The sequence below is a fragment of the Musca autumnalis genome, unplaced genomic scaffold, assembly GCF_047663935.1.
Source record: "Musca autumnalis isolate F117 unplaced genomic scaffold, ASM4766393v1 scaffold_1, whole genome shotgun sequence".
Taxonomy (NCBI): Eukaryota; Metazoa; Arthropoda; class Insecta; order Diptera; family Muscidae; genus Musca; species Musca autumnalis.
This window is the reverse complement of record NW_027411644.1, coordinates 173,425,805-173,448,470: the sequence shown is the minus strand read 5'-3', so window position 1 is coordinate 173,448,470 and position 22,666 is coordinate 173,425,805. Positions and strand designations below refer to the sequence as shown.

Here is a 22,666-nt window from a genome sequence, read left to right as displayed (position 1 = left end):
AACAAAAAATTTTGGAAGTTGTGCATGTGGAGTTACCCAGCAAAAAATTTTGGAAGTTGTGCAATTGGAGTTATGATTTCACAACATCTTTCGATGTAGTGCAACAGAGTTATGAAAAATGCACTATGTTCGATACATTTTATAAGCAGTTGCTGTAGAAATCGCTACAGAAAAAAACAGTTGGTTGATCCCTACACATTTCTTCAAAAAATAAGCAAGAGTGTATACATTTCAAAGAATTTGTTATAAAATGAAGAAATAACAACTTAAGTTGCGAACATTTTTGCGGTAATTCACGAGACGGAAATCTTTAATGGAGTGGAGTTGGAGTCCATGTCGAAAGCTGAACTAGTGATGGGAAGGCAACATAAAAAACTTTAGGATGATGAAAGAAAATCAGATGCGCTTGGATTAAATCGAGAACGGATGAAGTAAGCTCAAATGTGATTGAATTTAATGGAATTTTTTTAATTTGTGTTTATATAATAAAGTTCTTTGTGTTCTTGTTTTACACAAATAATAAATGGATTTTATTTATTTTGGGATATTTCGCAATAGCTTGCATTTTAATTGCATCTTTAGACTGATTAAAAATGCAATCCCAAGAATACATATAAATTCAATCCAAAGCACTGCATTTTAAGCCTTGATTTGGATCGAAAATGGAGTGCATCCTAGCTGTGAGCTGTGGAAGCAACATGGAGTGCATCCTAGCTGCGCGCTCTCTTGTAAAATTCATAAGTGAATTCATAAGAAAAGATGTACTCCAACGGCAAATGTACCGTACTCTTGTAGTGATTCAACTGCATCCGCGGATGCAAACTTTTTGCTAGGTATGATTTCACAACATGCTTCGATGCAGTCCACACAGAGTTATGAAAAATGCACACAGAGATCCCTACAAAAAACAGTTCGTTGATCCTTACCCGGCGGTGGCGCAAAGATGTAAATATACTAAGATGGGAAAAGTCAATTGTTAACATTTGTCAATAGATGGAGTTAAGCTCTGTTGTTACGATATCATAACAACATTCTGTTAAGAAGTTAACAATTTCAATTTCAGGCATTTTTAAGCGCTTTGTTCATATTCAATGAACTGGAAACTGCTATGGAATACAATCCTAAGTCCAACTTTTTGCTTTCCTACAATTTGTATGAGCCGAATTGTGCTTTAATGGGGTTTTTATCATTAACATACCCCTGTTGTTGGTAAAATGTTTATATATGGCCTGTTCCCGTACTTTATAAAGTGGTAAAAGTCGTAAACGATCTTCATATAAATTTTGTGTACGGGAACGCAAAATGTGTAAAAGTGGTAAAAATTGTAAAAACTTTTTAGTTCTGGAACAGAGCTATACTTTGTTTCATAAACATTTGTGCATTATGTATCTTTTCCAGTCTTTACAGTTCTATGTCTTTGGCGAAATCTTTTGTAAGGATCTTTAAGCGAGTGCTTCTAAAATGTATCGAACGGAGTGCATTTTTCATAACTCCGTGTGGACTGCGTCGAAAGATGTTGTGAAATCATAAAGTATAGTACACACGGTCCAACAAAACTGACAGTCATCGAGGTCTTTTTCGTTAATATCAAAGTCTAGCTGAATAATTACTTTCCTAATCACTAAATTATACCTTAAATTTTGTATTTCAATCACTTTTAGCTAACAAAAAGTTTTTATTTGCCAGAAAATTGCCGTAAAAGTACGTTGACTGTCAGTTTTGTTGGACCGTGTGTACTATGCTTAACTCTGCATTGCACTACTTCCAAACTTTTTTGCTGGGTAGTTGAATTAAAATTTGAAATGAAAAAATATTTTCTTTATAATTTTTTTCATTTGACAGTTTTTTCCTTTATAAAAGTTTTCATTTCACATTTTCATAGAACGAGAATTGAGCCCCTGTAGTGCGATTCTCTAATACATTTTTGGAGTTACCGACAAAAATCGGTAAAATTAAAATGGCTAGTGCACAAGATAACTCTCGAACTATTTCAAAAATGTCTTTCAAAGTTATTTTAACGTAATTTAATATTTCGAAATTTCTATGAATCAGAAGTGCTTACTTAAAATTCCACGGTACTTAAAGATTCCACATCCCAGCAAAATTTATTTGAAGTTGTTCTATGTGAAGTAGTGATTGAATAGCTTTTTTAGAAGCAGTCAGCGCAGAGTCATGAAAAATGCATTCCGTTCTCACATTTTCACAATGTCCGATTTGAATCCATTTCACAAAATTTTCACATTTTAGCAATGTTTATATTGTTACGAATGTAACTGATAGGTTTAAGTTAATTTAGTTTAATTTCCGTTAATTTAAAAATTTGAATTGTAACGTAACGTTTTATTACGCAGTTATTTTATTTAAGCAACAACAACTACCATGTAGAACTCTCTTCATCATTCTAGTCGTTGCATTACCTTTTGTTAATGTTCTTTTGTTTGTTTGGCCATAATCATGTAATTATCGTTTAGTTTGTTACTTCTTTTCTTGCATTTATTTGTTGTTGTAATTACGTCATTGATCATTCCCCATGTATGTATGTGAGTATGGTTGTTCGCTTAGTCCGAATGTGCGTCTGTGTGTTCGCTGCACAGATTCGAGATGTTGCCATATGTGTTCTGGAGGACTCTAGAACAGGGAGACTTTAGGGTATAAATACCGGGGAAATGGCAATGACGGAGTGAGTTGTATTTTAAGCGTTGAACTGAACAGATCGGTAAAAGAATAGCTGCGTGCTAACTAGAGACTTGCTGTGTGCTTAATAATTAAAGTCGGTTCCGAATAAGTGTAATAAAGTAAATAAAGCATTGTAGAAACGTAATCTAAAACGAACCCTGTTTTATTTGGTACAAATCGTACTGGGGAATAAAACAACGTCTACACGGAGATTAGTTAAATCTAATTCCGTAACAATATTTATAATAACTTTTTGCAAATAAAATGCTTAAGAACACAAGAAACAATTTATTTTATGGTATTTTAATTACTCAGCAAAATGTTTGTATCCAAAAAGATAGTCATAGGTGCAAGAAATGTCAGACTACATATTTGTTTGTAGCCAAAAAAGTAGTTGAATCATGATTGCAAGTGACTATTGGAGTTATCATGAACGGCAATTCCCGTGAATTTTTTCAATTTCTCCCTTAAGTTGGAAAGGTGGAAGGACGAAACTCACGGGGAAATTTCATTCATGATAACCCCCTATGTCTTTTTTACGCGAAAGAAGTCAGCAATCAATTTTAGATATTTATCACATAGTCGATGGTCAGACTAGCACGATTTCAACATGGCGACGTCAAGTTTATAGGCGAGGGGTATGAAGTAGTGAAACCCATGTACATGGTTTTCTGTGTTTGTTATGTTGCCTCTTCTTGTTTTTCGTTGCAAGATTTTTCTTCCATTTTTATTTTCTCAAGCAAACGTTAACAACAAAACAAACATAAAAAGATTTAATAAAAACATTTAATTAATGAAATAGTGAAAATTTAACTATTAATATTAATTTCAGCCCTATTCTGAACGCATGGGAGTTGGGAATTTTTTCCCATTCCCACATTTTCGTATTCTGAACAAAATTTTGTGGGAGTTTTTTTCCCATTTCCCATCTCCCCTCATTCTGAATGAAGTTCGAATTGGGAATTTGTTCCCATGGGAAAAAAGTATACATTCTCTATCTTGAATTGTGGGAGAATTTTGTGTCTTTTTGTGGGAAAAATCTCCCCAGCAAACAGTGTGGGAGTATGAAAAAAAAAATTCAAGAAATTTCATATTTTTATGAAATTTCATATTTTAAGACATCTACACGACAAAATTATTGCAAATATTTATAATCGCCAAGTGTTTGCTTAATAAAAGCATAAAAAATGTACTGTAAAATATGTCATTAGTAGACTTCGGATTTTGCATATTCTTATATGATACAAAAACCTGCAAGAATCTAACATGTTTTACACCGATAAAAAATTTTCCTTTATGTTATCGAACAAAAAAAAAAGTAGTAAAAATTAGTAGATTTTTGCAGTTCTGGAACAGACCATATGTATTGAAATACGAGAAAAAGAGTCATGGTTGATTCTATTAACGCAGAAAAACAAGTAAAAACAAATCAATTTCAAAAGAATTTTTGGTAATAATTATTAAAATATATATTCGAAAATAACCATAATATATACAATCTTTACAACTTTTATTCATTTTCGTAATATAACTTTCGGGTTTTTTAAATCAGACGACCAACGTTCTATTGAAAACGTGTTAGTCTCCTCAACGACAAAGATCACAGGCGTACATACATATATGCCAAATTATTGCAATGCTATTCCATTTTCCGAAATGCCTTTTCTTGAATAGGATCGCTATTTTTAAACGTAGAAGCTTGAAATTTTGCAAGGGCATGTGTTTTAGTTTTAGATTCAATCACAAACGTATTTTATTATTATTATTTTTTTTGAGATACGTCTTCGGATTTTTATGGTGACGATATGTAATAACAAGGAAAAATATGTAATAATCGAGAAAAATATCCGAACTTATCTTTTTGAATTTTTTTTTTAAATATGCAAAATACGAGTTCTAGGAAATAGTAAATAAGTAAATAAGAATAAGTAAAACCAGCGATATACTCGTTAAACCCCTAACTAAAATTACTCGGTATCAACATACAATTTTTAAATTCGTTACAAACTTAAAAAGTTCCTATTACTTTTTACATAAAAATTATGTTTGCCTACTAATTAAAAAATGCTTACACCAATTCGCACAATCTGAAGAAAATGTGCTTATTCGAACAACATCACACATCGTTGACTCCATTCACTTAAAAAATCCATAAATCAATGCACGGTTGTTGAATTAAGTAAGTTGTGCTTTTGCTAATCTAATTCAAAAACCGCGAATTCAATGCAAATAGGCATTTTGTATTAAAAAACAAAATTACAGCCCCCTAAAAGTATGCTATCATAATTTGGTGTAACTAATTTCGAATTTCGAAAATTCAATTCCCATGATTTGATGTTCCCACGTCGTTGAGAATATGGAAAACGTGGGAATGGGAAATTTCGCTCCCATGGGAATGTTCAGAATAGGGCTGTTTAATTATTAATGTTAATAATTTTGTGTTGTTTTTTTGGTTTATGTCTTTTTTGTTTTTATTGGTATGAGAAACACAACAAACGCGAATGGTAAAATAAAGAGGACACGCAAAAATCTTAAATTTTACGTTATCGTGTGTGGACACTAACGAAACTTTAAGAAAGAAACCTTGCTAGTCTGACCATCGACATATTGGCATGACTCTATGCAAGAAGCGTTTTAAGATGTTTTGGGTATTTTTGAGTAATAAAAGCTAACTTTCTAAAATGAAAGTATTTGATTTTTATTTGCACTCAGTCGCTTTTTAAAATGATTTATTTGAGATATTCCATTGTTTTATATTCATTATATTTCAATTTCATTAATACTATCGAACTATTATCAAACTACTGTTTTTTCAAACAAAAATGTTCTACAAAAACATGAGTTTGGTAGTAATTTGAACGAAACTAGAAAAAGAGGCCATAAATATTAATTAGAAGTTACCACAACTCTTTTAAATACCTTTTCCAAATGGCCCTGAGGTCTCAAATCAGTGAAAATCCTCGCTTAATAGATGTTAACTTCCCCCATATCCTCAAATTGCATGCTTGCGAATCAATTTTTAAATGAATCGAAAAATGAATTCAAAATACTTTCCATGGAATGTATATTTATTCACTACAAAGAACTAATGCAAAAAGTGTGCTTAAGAAGCAAATTAGACAGTATCCTCACTGCACCATGCCCTTGTAAAAATCATGACTTCTTTCACGTAAAAAGATGTAGTCCGAAATTACTTGCACTCATGATTCAACTACTTCTTTGGCTACAAACATTTTGCTGGGATATTTTGTAGCAAACTCGTGATACAAAATCAATATATTTTTTTATTGGTCAGAAGCTGAGGGTATATCTCTGTAGGCAAAACCGACTGATATTTTTCTACTTGTTTTTAATGAATTGTATACGGAAAGCACACCCGCTTTGCGCTCTGAAGTTCGTAGGTTCGATTCCCCGGCCAGGCAACATCAACAATTTTCAGCGGTGACAAAATACCCTCAGTAATGTTGTTGACATTTCCTGAGTATTTCAGTCATGTAAAATTTCTCTGCAAGAGGTGTCTTAAGACACGCAATTCAGGCTCGGCGATAAACAGTAGGTCCCATATCATTGAACTAATATAGACTCGTGTTGCACTCATTAATATGAGTGAAGTCTCCCTTGTCCCTTCGGGGATGTTTGTGGAACAATTATATATATAATAAAACAACATTTTGCATTTAGATTTCATAATAAGCAAATCATTTTCATTTATTGTTTTATAATTTCTGTTTTTGTTTTTTATAGTCTAATTAAATATATAGATATATGTATGTGTGTAATTAATAAAATATTTTGTTTCATTTATATTTAATGCCAAAAAACAGATATTCTAAATACTTAATTAAATATGAAAATTTATATATAAATACCCAAGAAATTATGAATAAAAACGATTTATAGATGATGCGCATGTAATATTATGTTTTAAAGTGATAAATAAAAAAAAAACAATTATATTTTTTTGGTATAGAAAAAAGTAACAGAAAAACGCAGACTTTTAAAATCTTTTTGGTGAGACTTGTAAAATTATAAAATAATGATTATGAATAAATGGAAAATTTGATTTTTATATAAAAAGTAATGATGCTATAACTAATAATGATAATAATGTCCTTCTACATTGTATGAAGATTTATTGGTTGATGATGTTCCCCTTCTTCTTCATTTTCTTTTTTAAGTATTAATATTGTAATCTTTGTAATAATAATAACGTTAATAATTAAATAATTTAAATACATTTGGCTGAAGTTTCAAAGAAATATTCTTCCTATGTGACTTTATTGTTTCATATATAAATTTCTTGCTTTCTTGCTTTCTTGTTGCTTGTTTGTTAAGGGGTATTGTTTTGCCCCTGTTTCTACACTTAAATTTATATTCTACAATTTTGTTTTCTGTGTTTAATTATGTGTTATAATACTTCTAATTTTTTTGTCTATATGTTAGGATTCCATTTCTAATAATTTCATTAGGAATTTTTTTTACCAATCAAATTTTAGTTATTTGTGGTTTTGTTGAATTACAATGTTGGTTTCGTTCGTTTTTGAAGGCCTTAATGGGTGGATTGAGGAATCAATTATTCATGAATGGGTAGATATACTATTTTGATTTTCAGATATATATTTTAAAAAGTTTTAATTTTATTTTAAATCCTACCCTATCGCCTTAATACTCTTTCTGTTTGTATAGTTTCACATATATATATATTGTTATGTCTATAGTATTTCCTCTATGCAAAACTCCAAGTCTTTTCTTTTTTACTTATTTTTGAGTTATTTTTTAATAAAATGTGCGTTGCATAATATGTATGTTTGTCGTAGATAGATATAAGAAGTTTGTATATACGTATGTGTCATTTTCACTACCACACTCGATTAGTAACCATTTAATGATTTTATTTGTTTTGTATTTCACTTTTGTAACTATTAGTATGGGGAAGAGAGTCTAGGTTTTTTTTGTTGCCTAAATTATTATTCTTTCCTTTGGGTATGTCCTGTCCAGTCTATATCTTTAGCTTGACATATTCGTCCAACATTGAAAGATTGGAAATTTAATTGGGTCTCAATTCCTTAACATGTTTCATAGTTCATAGAAAAAGATTTGAAGAGTCCCATTCAATTTATTTTAAAGTGCTCATATCAAAGTTTTTTGTTTGAACAAAGAAATGTCTATCCATGAATGGACCCTAAAAAGGGTTAATATTTTATACACTGAGATAAAGGACATCAGTTTTGTAAAATAGCTTTTTATTTGCATCTAAAGGGTCTGTTATTGTTTTAATTTTTCTTGGGTAGGACTCCAATATTGGCACGATAGAAGCTTAAACTGTTACAATAATCGATGTCCTTGCCAGTTTACACATTAAAATCACGAAAGTCATTAATTTTGGGTTTTTAAATTTAAGAAGCTGCCATCATGGATCTTTTTGCTATAAGCAATTTCGAGTATATTTCTAATATTCTGTCATTCCTTAAGGATTTGAAGCTTAAAATTTTTGAAGCTGCCATTATGTGATATGAACAAACGGTCTTCGGGTCAGTAAAAGTGTATAATGAAATATCTTTGAAGCATATAATACTGTTTGTTATAAACAAACGTTTTCAATGACGTGAATTCATTACAATCTTTTCCTATATCAAATCATTAACCAATCAAATAGTTCTTACTTTATAAAAATTTTAACCACTCGTTTTGGTGAGACCCATTCCATTTCTTCACCCATTGCATTTTAAAGAAAAATTCCCTCCTTCACAACGAAATTATTTTCGAATACCCAAAATTTGTCTTTGTGCCATTGCAATTTTTGTTGTTCCTGCTGATGATGATCCAACGTTTGATTTTCCAGCACTTACCACCCCCGAATTTGTTTTTGATTTTATTACCGTCAATGGTGGTGAATTATCAAATGTTGTGCTGCGTACCAAAGTACCAGGTTGGAGTGAAGCTTTAGCTGTTGTTGTTGTCTTTCCACTTAACTGAGATCCTTTGTTATTGGTTTTTACCGTCGTTGTTGTTTGTTTATTCTTGGCATCATCTACTCTACGCCAAATACCGGCAATACGCGACTGAGCTTGATTAATTTTGGCAGCAGCATTTTGGGCTGCTGTAACAGCAGCATTGGCTGAATTTAATGTTGAATTGCTACGTGATGGTGGTGTGGTGGTTGAAACCCTTGTTGATAGCACTGCTATGCGGGCAGCACTGGTAGTTACCCTTATGTTGACATTACTGTTGGCTCTTTGTGGTTTTGTTATGGAACCACCAAAGCTTCTTTTGTTAGTTGCCGATATTGAGGAGGAATTGGCTGAAGTTGGTAGTTTTCGTGTACTGGCTGTCTTTTGTGGTGATGTATTACTGCTGCCAGTTGATGACAATTGACGTTTCATTGGAAGCTTTGAAAGTTTGGATTTTTTGGGACTAGTTTCCACCACAGGTACTGTGGAGGCATCAACAGATGGTTCATCTTTTACAAAAGTTCCTTGGCGTTCCAAGGGCGCGGGGGGAGGTGGAGGAGGTACCTCCTTAGTTTCCTTAAGCGGTTTCTTTTGTGCCAATTTCGCATTTGTTGTGACCACTGTCGTTGCATTAGGTTTTCTTAACTGTAAATTAGATTTTGCAGTCGTTGCCGTTGATACCTGCGGTGGTTTTGCTGGCTTACAATGTTCACTAGTTTTTTGAAACTTCATACTATAGGGTGATACATATTGTGGCTTTTTACCCCCTCTAACCGTTTTGACAGGAGATGCTTGCTCTCCTTCTCCCTCTTCGGCATTACTCTCATTTGTAGTTTCTCCAGGTATAACAATTCGAGGCCTAATCACTTCCTGCTTTTCTGTTATATCAGTTTCTGTATCCTCCGGTTCCTGTTCCTCTTCACAATCTGTCAAAACATGTGTTTTTGTATCGAAATTATGGCATGATTCTGTTTCAGAATTTTGATCATATTCCAAACTTGTTAAATCTTGATCTGCCAGCTTGGTATTCATTTCAAAATCTGATGAGCTATCATTATCACTGCTTGTTCCATGGGTAAATGTATAGTTTGAGGTAATGCTTGGATTATCAGCGTCTTGCTTCAAGTGAGCCTGCAAGTCGGAATATGTTATTGTTTGTGTCCTATAACGTTCCTGGCTGGATCTCCGACGACTGCGCGGTGTACTTTGTAAACCATTCTCTTGTTTCTCATTTTCATTATTCTGATCATCGTCAAACTTGCCGCCATTCTCCGTTGAGTTTGTGTTATTTGTGTCAAAACTGGTTATTTCAATTTGCAGTGTCTCATCTTTTTGGGATTCTTCAATTTTTCTTCTCAACTCTTCACTCATTTCTCCATCTATGGTATAGGTACGATAACGGTCTTTAACTATTTGTCGTTTTTGTTTGGGTGTTAGATTTCTTATGCCCAAACCGGGAGAACCAGTATACGATTTCTTTGGGGTACTTTCCGCTGAACTGAAATTGAAATCATAATCAGATGGCAATGGTGTTATGGTTCCATCATTATAGGTATGTTGTTCATCATCTCGCGGCAATTGATCTTCACTACAGCTGCGTAATGTAATCGTGTCACCATCTTCGCCACCTCCAGTGGCAGTTTCATAATGTGATACCGTCACCGTTGTGGCCATACTTGCACAATCATCAGCAATTTCAGATTGTATACTCGAAACACTTATCATTGAATCCAAGAGTTCATCCATTAAACTTGGTGGTTTGATGTTGTCCAGCATTATATTACAGGAGGAATTCACAGATTCCATACTTCCGCTAAGATGTGGAGGCATTTGACCCAAAGCTCTGCGTGCTACCAAACCAGCAGGCAAAGTTTTACGCGGGAATTTAGGTGATTTAAAATGCATTTGCGGAGAATTTTGCAGTGAATTTGGTTGGGTATGGGAATCCAGATAATAGCCGGATATATTCAATGAATCCATGCCGGATGGAGGTCGAATATTATCCAAATCCAAACTATTAATGCTAAAGGTCAACTCCTCTTCTTCCCCTTCTGTGTCTGCAGCTTGTAAGTTATTAGCAAGTTTACGGGCTTCTTGGGCTATGAAGGTAGAATTTGTCATTGCGCTGACATTGAAGCATAGCGATGGAACAGCCGCTGCTGTCTGCACAATACCGCCCAATTTGAAATTTAGACCACAAGAAGAGCTTTCCTGTTCACCTCCATCTTGCTTATCTTTTTCGCCATTCAATTCTTCAGCTGCCTTAGCAGTTGACTTTCCCCCACTTTCATTTACCAAAGTTTTGTCTGTATAACAATCTAAAGAAGATGGCTGGGAATCGTAATTGTAGCCATTATTTTGGGCCTGATGAACACCAATGTTATCAAAATCTAAAGATAAATCTGGAGCAGGCAATTCATCAATATTCGGTGTATTCTCAGCAAAATCGTTGAGCTCTTTATAATCGGCTGTGGTTGTTTGATCCTCATCATCTTCATCGTAGGTGATTGAGATAACCTTTGGTGCCGAAATACTAACACTGGGAAAACTTACATCATTTGGGCAAGTGTCTTCATCCCAAGTGTCATTTGAAATGGAAGCTGTGGTGGTACAATCGCCGGCGCTGTCATGTGTTGCCACCGTGACATTGACAAAGTTATGGTGTAGGACTGGTCCATTGCCATTGTTGGTGCGTAACTGTTCTGCCGATGAGACAAACTCTAGGGTTAATCTTTCCACGGATTTTAACATTAAATCAGGATCTTTGTGCTTTTCATTTTCTTGCATCTTGGGTGTAGATGGGCTGTTGTCAAGTGATACTGTGGTTTCCATAATAAACGACTGATTGGATTCATCACTTTGAACATTTTGACCCTCCTCACAAGAATCCTCGGATTTACACCCAATACCGTTCATTATCTCTGGAACGTTCTCTGGATTTGGAAGATTTACGTCTTGTGGAACTACTGGATTCCGTTGTTCCGCCGCCGGCGGCGAGCTGAAGAGATTTCTTTGATCGTTTATGCCTTCGACGGGATTGATGTTGTTGGTGCTGATCTGTTGCTGTTGATAATGGTTCGAAATGTTGTTGCTGTCGATCTTCTCTACGTCTGGAGCTGCTGTGATGGTGGTGGTGGTGTTGATGCTGGTAGCTGTGGACAAACTGGAGTTGTCCATGGATTTGGCACTTTGTGGGCGAATTAGTTCCTCCATTTGAGCAGCTGCAGACGTAGCCTGCCCGTTTTTTGGCTGGTTATTGTGCAAAACTAAAGCTTCACGGGTCAGTAACGAAGGAGGTTGTTGCTGTTGTTTATTGGATTCACCAATCTTCTTCATAATACCCGTATTAATACATTCCATTAGGAGTTTTTCATCCCTTCTATCGCGTTCTCGAACATGACGATTGGGTGTTAGTTGTTTTCCTTGGATTGGCAATGAATCGAATTGCTTTAAATTTGGATTCGATTGAGTGGTATTTTGATCGTTATGACCATTTTTGTGGGTACGATGTGAGTGGGAACTACGTGTGTGCTTGCGGGACGATGAACTGCTGCCTCCACCCATATTGCTGCTATCTCGGTTCTTGTGCATCCCGGTGAGTATGCACAACTCGAAAAGCGATTTAGATTGGTTGTCATTGGAATCACTTGAATCAACGGAACTGTATGATTCATTTCCAGCCTGTATGGGACCATAGTTTGGTTTTACACCACCACCATTATTTTGCTGATGCGGTTTATCATATTGGCGGGCAGTTGTTTTAGATGTTAGAGAGGATGCAGAGGTTGCCGTATTAATTGGTATTGGCTGTGATGATGACAGAGATGGGGTGGTCTTGTGATTACCCGTCGAAGTCAAATTTGTGGTAAAACCTAAATTCGATTTGGGTCTATTGCAGCCAGCGGCAATAGCCTGCAAAAAAAGTAGATAAAGAATAGGAGAGTATATGAAAATTAAATGCGAATTTTTTTTATGTTTAAGAAATTACCTGACTTAACAAATTGGTATCGTCTTCAGATTCGATTGACAGGGAGCTCAAAGAATCATCTTGCCACTGTGGTTCCCTGCGAGCATCCTCTACAACCGCACTTAGTAATGGTTTTTGATTATCGCCACGCAATTGGAAATTGTTAACATTTTGAGGACCTCTTAGGTTTCCATTTACAATGGGGTTGTCGTTGTTATTGTTGTTATTACCAGATGAACTGTGGAGAATAGAAATGAATAAAAGGTTATTTAAACTGACTAACTTATAAACCAATAAATCGAAGCTGTTCACAAATTGGGAGAACTAAGAACTTCAATAAGTACAACAGCGAAATTAAGAAAGCTAAACACAGATCTTGGATCTGCTTTAGTGAGCCGATAGAAGAGGGAGTCAAGGACGTAGGGTACTATCGAAGGAACCCACAGATTTCTGTATAACACCTAAATGCCTTCTAAGGACTTTTGCCTAGGCAAGAGAAGGCCCTAGATCTTCAGTACATATAACATCCCAACAAAATTTGAAGGAAGGGGTGCCATGCGATGACGTGATTTCATGGTATCTTTTGCATTGGTTCAAACGAAGTCGTGAAAGATCGATCTTTTCATCAGCATTTGAACCCATTCCATCGATCCAATAGAGATGAAATTTATGTTTTTATTTATACAAGATTATAAGATTAATTATTTTAGTTATTTTGATGTTGTCGGAGACTCGAAATCACAAAATGTCAAAGCATTGGTAGAAATGACATGCCAAAGCATTGGTGAAAATGACATGTCAAAGCATTGGTGTAAATGATATTTTTTGGATCCAAAAATGAATAGTATCTTTTGGGGTCCACGCTCATATAAAATTCATCGATGAAGATGCTAAAAAGATGACATTCCAGCTCACTTGCACCCATGATTGAATGGCATCTTTGGCATCGAACATTTTGCTGGGATTTGAAGGCACTCGTAGAACTTTTATAGTGGCAGCAGAAGGCACATGGCCTTATGTACAACAGAATCCATTAGGGCCTCTGTATAACACCTGTATTTCTGTTTAAAACATTTTTACAGACCATCGAAGGCCCTTGGTCCTCAGCATAACATCTAAAGCCATTCGTAGAACTATTATATTGGTGACAGACGGTCTTCTGTATAGGAACATAGACCTCTGGCCTTCTGTAGAACAAAATATTCTGCAAAATTCCACGAACTTCTGAAAATATTCTTAAATAATCGAAGACGCTCAGAAAATATTCTTAAAAAAATCCAAGACGATCATAAAATATTCTTAAAAAAATACACGACCCTCTTAAAATATTCTTAAAAAATCCACAACCCTCATAAAATATTCTCAAAAAATCTTAAAATCAGAAAATATTCTATAAAAATCGACGACCCTCAGAAAAAGTTTTTAAAAAACCCTCCGAAATTTTTCTTAAAGAACCCACGATCGTCAGAAAATATTCTTGAAAATCCGCAACCCACACAAAATATTTTTAAAAATTCCGAGACCCTCAGAAAATTTTTTTAGAAATCCACAACCTCAGAAAATTTTCTTAAAGAATCCACGACCCTCCAAAAAGATCCATTATCCTCGGAAAATATTCTTAAAAAATCTACGACCCTCAGAAAATTCACAACCTTCAGAAAATATACTTAAAAAATCCACAACCCTCAGAAAATAATTTTCAAAAAATTCACGACCCTCAAAAAATAGTCTTAAAAAATCCATAACCCTCAAAAAATATTCTTAAAAAATCGCAGACACTCAGAAAATATTCTTAAAAAATCTCAGACCCTTAGAAAATATTCTTACAAAATCCACGATCCTCACAAAATATTTTTAAAAAATCCACAACCCTCAGGAAACTTCTTTAAAGAATCCACGACCCTCATAACATATTCATAAAAATCCGCAACAGTCAGAAAATAGTTTTAAAAATCCGCGATCCACAGAACATAGTTTTAAAAAATCCCGTACCCTAAAGGGCCTGGGTGCATAATCTGGCTCGCGTGGTCGCCTTGCTTTCCTGCTTCAATTCTGACATAACATAAAATAAAAGAATAAAGAAGACCGAGCCAATTTCGAACTAGGTTGTCCTTTTCTTCTTTATTCTTTTATTTTTGTTATGTCAGAAATGAAGCAGATTATGTACCCAGGCCTTTAGGAAAAATTCCCGGCCCTCAGAAAATATTCTTAAAAATGCACGACCCTCAGAAAATATCTAAAAAAACTACGACCCTCAGAGGTCTAGAGGCTCTGGATTTCCTAGCTAATATTATCTTCCAGAACTGCATGGACGTACCAAAGAACGCAAGTGCTCCAACTGTACGTAACCAGACCGCCTGAGATGTGAGTGTTATAGAAGGGGATCATAAGTCGTCCAAAAATTGCGTGGACAATAAACACGCTTTAAGTCAACCGGACCAGATGGCATCATACCTATGTATGTAAGGCATCGGAGGAATTGATTCCATATCTGGAACATATTTTCAGAACTTGTTAGTGTTTATCGTACATTCCGGTTCTATGGGGAGAAGTTACGATGACATAGATCCCCAACGCGGGAAGTCAAGTCATACACTTCCAAAAGACTACAGACCGATCATCATATTAATAACCTTAGAAAGGTTGCTTGGAATTAAAGGATTAAGCTTTCGAATACTGTAAGAAGTTCCGCCAACATCAAATACAAATCGGTAGAAACCGTGCTAAATGAATTCATATCAAGTGAAATAGGTGACTTTAATAACGTTAGGCTTGAATCCATCCACGATTCACTTATAAACTTAGGTTTCTTCTACACTGATCAATCAACTCAAATATATATGGAATTCCATTAGCAAGTTTGTCACCAGAGGCACACCACAAGGTGGTGTCCAATCACCACTACTGTGGCTTATAGTGATTATCTTGGGGTGAATCCATAAACGACAAAGCTGGATGCAGTTTCCCTTGAGCTGTCTATAACAGCCAAATATCTCGGCGATATTCTGGACCACCAACTATAAAACCATTTGCAAAAGTTAATTTGCTGGGTTTCAGTTACAGAAGGATATGGAGATGTCTAAATTTTAAAATACTTACTTGACACCAGAAGTTCCTTGACCTTGTAAAAGTAAAGCAGGTCCAACGAGACTAGATCCAACAGTAAGATTGGATAGGCCAGACATAACTGAAAAATTGCATGGACTATCCTCAACACGATATTTGCTCATTTCATCGTTTCCTGTAAGGTATGGTGGCAAAACATTACCACCTCTTCTTAGCATGGCAATTGGATCAATGCTATTGCTATTTGTTGACATTGCTCCTGATGAGCGTTGAACATTATTACCAACTGCCGACGACGACTGTCCTGTGGTTTTAGGTTTCTCTTTGCTAGAGGATGATTTTTGCATACCCTCACGAATACATTGCTGAAGTATATCAATACCAGCAGCAGCACCACTTTCAGAAGCATTCGATGACATATCATCCGATAAATTTAATGAACGTCTATTGATGTTCGCTTGAGTTCTTGAAACAGAATTTCCAATTGTCTCGTAGACGGTATCATCCTTGGCATCATTATTACTGGAACCCAATGATATGGCGGATAGATTTGTGTTGCTACCAACTTTGGAAAGCAATGCGGGGGTATCTTCGGTATAATATTGCTTGGGTTCATCTTGAGCCATCATTCCGCTTGTTGGATTGTTTATGGAAGAGCCGTTATCATTGTGCTGGGAATACATTGAGGGTGCTGCGGCTCTATTCATACCCATATTTATGCACGAAGCTAATAGCAAATCGTCATTATTATTGGCATTACCATCTTCTTCCTCCTCACCCTCTGATATGGTATTGGTTGTGGTGGCAGCTGTGGGCTGGGCTTGGGGTGGTGATTGATTTGTGGATGAGGCTTCCTCGTCCATCATTGAAAGATTACTCAAACTGGTGGCAGTTGAGAATTGGGCAGGGGTATTTTCCACATGAAATGTACTAACGTCATCTTCGAATACACTGCGCAGACAACGTTTTCCGGTATCTCCTGATCGCATTTGTGATGTCCTCTGTACATTGGGTGAAGCACCGCCAGAGAAACAGACTTGAGCTTGAATATTACTGGTATTTGAGTTTCTTCTTGGTGATTGGGGCATACTCTGAGTTGGGGAATCGGGTATTTCGGAGGGGGATATAACACCACTGGCCAAACGACTAAAGTCACTAACCACTGAACTTTTGTCATCGAGGGGACCAACATCTTCCTCGGCCAAAGAATCCATTGAAGATCGCCGCGAAAACATAAGTGGCGTTTCCAAGGCGGAATTCATTTGCGGCTGCTGTGGCCCTGACCCCGCTAGTGCGGAAGATGTTGGTGGCTCTGGAGGAGAATTTGATTTTTCCGCATCACTGTTAAGGGGTTTTAAAACATCCGCAGCAGTATCATCTTCTTCTCTGGCTGCAATCTTGGCATTTGATCCTTCGTGCCTTTCTTTGGTTGTGCCATGATCTGGCTGTGGTGGTGATTCATCTAGGCTGCTCAAGGATTCATAACGACTAAAGTATCCTGGTGTACCTTCTTCACAATAATTTACCGGTTTTTCTGGTGTATATGAACCCGAACCATATGGATTTGAATTGTGATGATGGGCTTGAGGACCTCGGCTAAATTTACGTGAAGGTAAGTGGCCACCACCCCCACCACTGCCAACATTTGAAGCCGGAGTTTCCGGGGGTAAATCATTTTCCTCATTTTTATCTGAAGTTTGTACCGATCTCAAATCTGTCACGGAAGCTGCATTTGATATAACATAGGGTGTGTCTTCGGTTTGATAGCATTTAACACTATCCTCCAGTATTAGCAGTATTTCACTACCTTCTGTTTGGTTTTTGGACCTTGTTGGAACATTTGCTGGATTAGCTACAGGATTCATGTTCTGTTGCCGTTCATCGTCATTTTGTCCTGAGGGTGGTGATAAGTCAATATCTGATTCCAATTGATTTTCAGCATAGCGCAGACTAAAATCTGTTGGCTGATCCAAGTCGGTTTCCTGATATGTAGCTGCATCATTTACAGGATCCTCTCTTGAGTTGCCATGTTTACTTATGTGTTCGGTATACTTTTGGGCATAATCTATGGGTTGTTCCTCAGCTGGTTCAACATCTCTTGGCAAAGCATAAACTGCGCTGGCCGAGGGAGGTGGTCTTACTGAAGCATGGTGTAATTTACGATTGGCATCAGATGCCGAATGAGATCTCATAAGTTGATCATAGATCACTCCGTCAGATTTGGCTGAGAATACCGAATCACGACTTTCGCTTTTGGTAAGCATTGCTGAACGAGTCAAGCGGCCAGATCCCGAAGCTCCAATACTAGCGCCGCCACCCATTACCATGGATCCCAGGGCCCCGGCATGTAAAGGAAATCGATGCCGGTTTAGTACCGAAGATGAACCATTTGAACCTGTGGTGGCTGTGGCATCATATGTGGGTCGATCTTTGGGATTTACCGTATCCAAATTATCACAGGTTTCACTGTGTTTTTTAGAAGCTGCCCCCAATTCCTGCTCTAGAGCCTTTTGTTTACGCACATTAAGCGTGGGTAATTTTTTCAAATTCAATGACCTGGCAATCGGGTCCAAGTGATTGGTATTCTGGGCGGAAGGACGAAAATTTAAGAGATTTTTCAAAGCACAGGCACTACCCTCAGAGATCATGGCGTGTTTTGAGTGTATAAGGGATCTTAACATGGGCACCGCCCCATTATCCCAAAGAAATCGCTGATCTTCGGGACAACGTGCCGACAAATTCCACAAAGTACCACAAGAATTGCTTACCACAGTTAGACTTTCCGATTTAAGTTGTTGCAGTAGAATCGATAGGCAGTTGTGTTCTCTTAGAATTTGTCGATAATCCTCACGCACAGCTATGTGAGAGGAAACATTTCTTAAAATACCTCCAGCATTTTCAATAATTTTCAAAGTCTTACTAGGTCCCTCGTAAGTTAGCATGCGTACAATGAATGATAGGGCACCTTCTACAGCACAAAATTCAGCCTTATTGGTACTGCAATGGGCCGATAGATTCCACAAGGCGGATAATATGGCCTTTAGGGTATTTTCACATTTATTTTTCATGGCTGCCTTGGCCAAAGCCGTAACAGTGCCAATTTCATTAAGAACCGCCTTCATTTGGGCATCAGCCCTCCATGACAAGTTGCGTAGAACACTTGCCGTCACCTGAAGCAAATCGTCGGGTGCACAATCCAATTGAGCGACCAGCGCTTCCATAAATAACTTTTGACTGCATAGCAGCGCCTTATTGTTTTCATCGCCAAACGTCAGATTGGTTAGAGCCATCAAGGCAAAACGTCTCAGCGAGTTGCAGCATTGGTTTTCTGGCTTTGGACCATGCACGGCATGATCCAAGTGCACTAAACTGGGAATGGCTTGCAAAGCACCCAATTCACACATGGCATGGCGGTGTTCTTCATCAAAGCTCACCTTCATTAGCGAAGACATGGCAGCCAAAGGATGTCGATCGGCATCATCGGCAATGGCCTCACCACCACTTTGCAGCAGAGTCCGTAGAAAGTTGCAATAGTCCATAATTTGATCCAATAAACGTAAAACTTTGGCTTCTCTACGACCGGATTTTTCATCTGGATGGGAGTGTACAACATTATGCAGGGCCATACCAGCCCATTTTCGTGGCTCATCGGGACCACCATCAGCGTGAATTATTTGCACCAGCAATGGTATACAACCTGATCGGCGTAGGGTATTACAAGTTTCGGGATTTTTGGAGAGTTCATGAAATTTCTTGGCCATTTCCAGGGGATCATTTGAACCCAACATGGACAACAACGAATAGACACATTCTACCTTTGGCTCGAAGTCATCTAGTTTATTTGAATTTAAGTTGCCTTCATAACGACTGTCAAAACTTTGTGTCCATGCCAAACCTTTTGGCAGCCTTGCCATTGGTGGTATATCTTTGTAACGTTCACGCGAAGATCTGAATCCCGAGAGGTTACCATGTAAATCCAAGGCAGAACGTTGTTCATTATGTCGTTCAAAATTTCTATCCAAACTGCGATGTTCACGCAACTGATGTTCGTTAATCATGTAATCGGGAGGTATGGGATTTTCATCCAAGAAATGTTTGCGTGGCTTACCACCAACACAAGCCGCCGAACTTTGTATGGATAAATTTAAGTTTAAGGTATTGTCATCTTGGGTAAACTCTTTCTTGGTATAACCACTAGCTGCCAATTCGTAGTCACTTATCTCACCATCCTTTTCGAATTTTTTATCCATTTTAAGTTGCTCCCCACTGCCACTGCAGTTGTTGGTGTTTTGTGGGGCAGAGGAGGCGGCATTGTTGCTTTTTGAGTTATGGGGACTGTTGCTGCCGTTAGCTGCATTGCCAAAATTCATGGCTCTGTCAAAATGTTCTATAAAATCTGGCGGAGGTATGGCATCATAATCTAAAAAATGTGGCTTTTTGGTTGCCACCGCATCAACATCGACATCAACATCAACATCTGGATTAACATCGTCCGAAAAACTAATGGAATCATCTAAATCTGGTGTAGTCGCTTGCGACTGTGTCTTTTCACCGGCTGATGAGCGGAACATTTTCACTTGTTGTTGTTGCTACAAATCTACAGTGTCTCAAAACAGCCAACGAACAAATTTTGAGGATGAGTAAATTGATGTTTGGTGGTGTGGATGGATTGAAAGGCTCCTCCCTTCAGGCCGTCCAATTTAGACCACACTGCTGCTCAGCAGAACAATGAAAATATTCATATTTACGCTGGAATTCTGTAAATAGAGAAAAAGAAGAATAAAATTGGAACTCGTTAATAAAAGTGAAATGATGGGATATAATGAAGGGTAATTTATTTTAGGTTGGAAGATTCATTTACATATTCTTTATATCAATAGTCGTGGATTTTTTAAGAAAAAGCTTTTCAAAAATCGTGGAGTTTTTTAGAAACTCTTTTCAATCATCATGAATTATTTACGGAATATTTTTTCAATAATCGTGGATTTTAAGCAATTTTTTCAATTACCTTGGATTTTTAAGGAATATTTTTTTCAATAGTCGTGGATTTTTTAAGGAATATTTTTTCATTAATCGTGAATTTTTAAGTTGTATTTTTTGCAATAATTGTGGATTTTTTTAGGAACATTTTTTCAATAATCGCGGATTTTTAGGGAGCATTTTTTCAATAATCTTGGATTTTTTAAAGAATATTTTTCCGATAATCGTGGGGTTTTTAAGGAATATTTTTCCGATAATTGTGGGGTTTTTAAGGAATATTTTTCCAATAATCGTGGATTTTTTAAGGAATATTTTTTCAACATTCGTGGAATTTTTAAGGAATATTTTTTCGATATTCGTGGATTTTTTAAGGAATATTTTTTCGATATTCGTGGATTTTTTAAGGAATATTTTTTCGATATTCGTGGATTTTTTAAGGAATATTTTTTCAATAATTGGGGATCTTTAAAGGAATATGTTATCAATAATCGTGGGTTTTTAAAGAATATTTTTTCAATTATCGTGGATTTTTTAAGGAATATTTTTTCAATAATCATGAATTTTTTAAAGAATATTTTTTCAATAATCTTGAATTTTTAAGTTGTATTTTTTGCAATAATTGTGGATTTTTTTAGGAACATTTTTTCAATAATCGCGGATTTTTAGGGAGCATTTTTTCAATAATCTTGGATTTTTTAAAGAATATTTTTCCGATAATCGTGGGGTTTTTAAGGAATATTTTTCCGATAATTGTGGGGTTTTTAAGGAATATTTTTCCAATAATCGTGGATTTTTTAAGGAATATTTTTTCAACATTCGTGGAATTTTTAAGGAATATTTTTTCGATATTCGTGGATTTTTTAAGGAATATTTTTTCGATATTCGTGGATTTTTTAAGGAATATTTTTTCGATATTCGTGGATTTTTTAAGGAATATTTTTTCGATATTCGTGGATTTTTTAAGGAATATTTTTTCAATAATTGGGGATCTTTAAAGGAATATGTTATCAATAATCGTGGGTTTTTAAAGAATATTTTTTCAATTATCGTGGATTTTTTAAGGAATATTTTTTCAATAATCATGAATTTTTTAAAGAATATTTTTTCAATAATCTTGAATTTTTTAAAGAATATTTACTCAAAAATCGGGGATTTTTTAATAATCTTGAATTTTTAAGGAATATTTTTTTTATTTATTTATTTTGTCAATAATCGTGGGTATTTTTAGGAATATTTTTTCAATAATCGTGGATTTTTAAATAATCTTGGATTTTTTAAGGAATATTTTTCAATAATCATGGATATTTTAACGATTTTTTCCAATAATCGTGGATTTTTACGGAATGTTTTTTCATTGATCGTGGATTTTTAAGTAGTATTTTTTAAATAATTGTGGATTTTTTGAGGAACATTTTCAATAATTTTTAATAATAATTTAAGGAATATTTTTTTAATAGTGGGTTTTTAAGGAATATTTGTTCAATAATCGTGGATATTTTAAGGAATATTTTTTCTATAATCGAGGATTTTTTAAGGAATATTTTTTCAATAATCGTAGATATTTTAAGGAATATTCTGTCAATAATCGTGGATTTTTAAGGAATGTTTTTTCATTGATTGTGGATTGTCTGTTTGCTATAATTGTGGATTTTTTAAGGAATATTTTTTCAATAATCCTGGATTTTTAAGGAATATTTTTCAATAATCGTGGATATTTTGAGTAATATTTTTTTCATTGATCGTGGATTTTTAAGTAGCATTTTTTTAAGGAACATTTTTTCAACAATGCTGGTTTTTAAAGAATATTTTTTCAGTTATCGTGGGGTTTTAAGGAATATTTTTTTTCTTCAATAATCGTGAGTTTTTTATGGATTTTTTTTTTAATTATTGTGGATTTTTATGGATTTTTTTAATTATCGTGGATTTTTAGGGAATGTTTTGTAATTATTGCAGATTTTTCAAGGAATATTTTTTCAATAAAAGTGGATTTTTTTTATTGATTTTTTCAATTATCGTGGATTTTAAG

General features: G+C 35.5%; 1 protein-coding gene across 1 annotated transcript in view; it reads right to left on the bottom strand.

Annotated features, from left to right (window-relative positions):
* Nucleotides 1–6,352: 6,352 nt before the first annotated feature.
* Nucleotides 6,353–22,666, bottom strand: part of Apc2 (Adenomatous polyposis coli 2) — a 75,020-nt gene continuing 58,706 nt past the window's right edge. Inside the window, exons 2-4 of the mRNA XM_073958978.1 lie at nucleotides 15,694–20,417; nucleotides 12,616–12,832; nucleotides 6,353–12,539 (exon numbers count right to left, since the gene is read on the bottom strand). Coding sequence (XP_073815079.1) covers nucleotides 8,433–12,539; nucleotides 12,616–12,832; nucleotides 15,694–20,231 — 8,862 coding nt within the window. The 5' untranslated portion in view covers nucleotides 20,232–20,417 and the 3' untranslated portion in view covers nucleotides 6,353–8,432. The remainder of the gene's footprint in view (nucleotides 12,540–12,615; nucleotides 12,833–15,693; nucleotides 20,418–22,666) is intronic.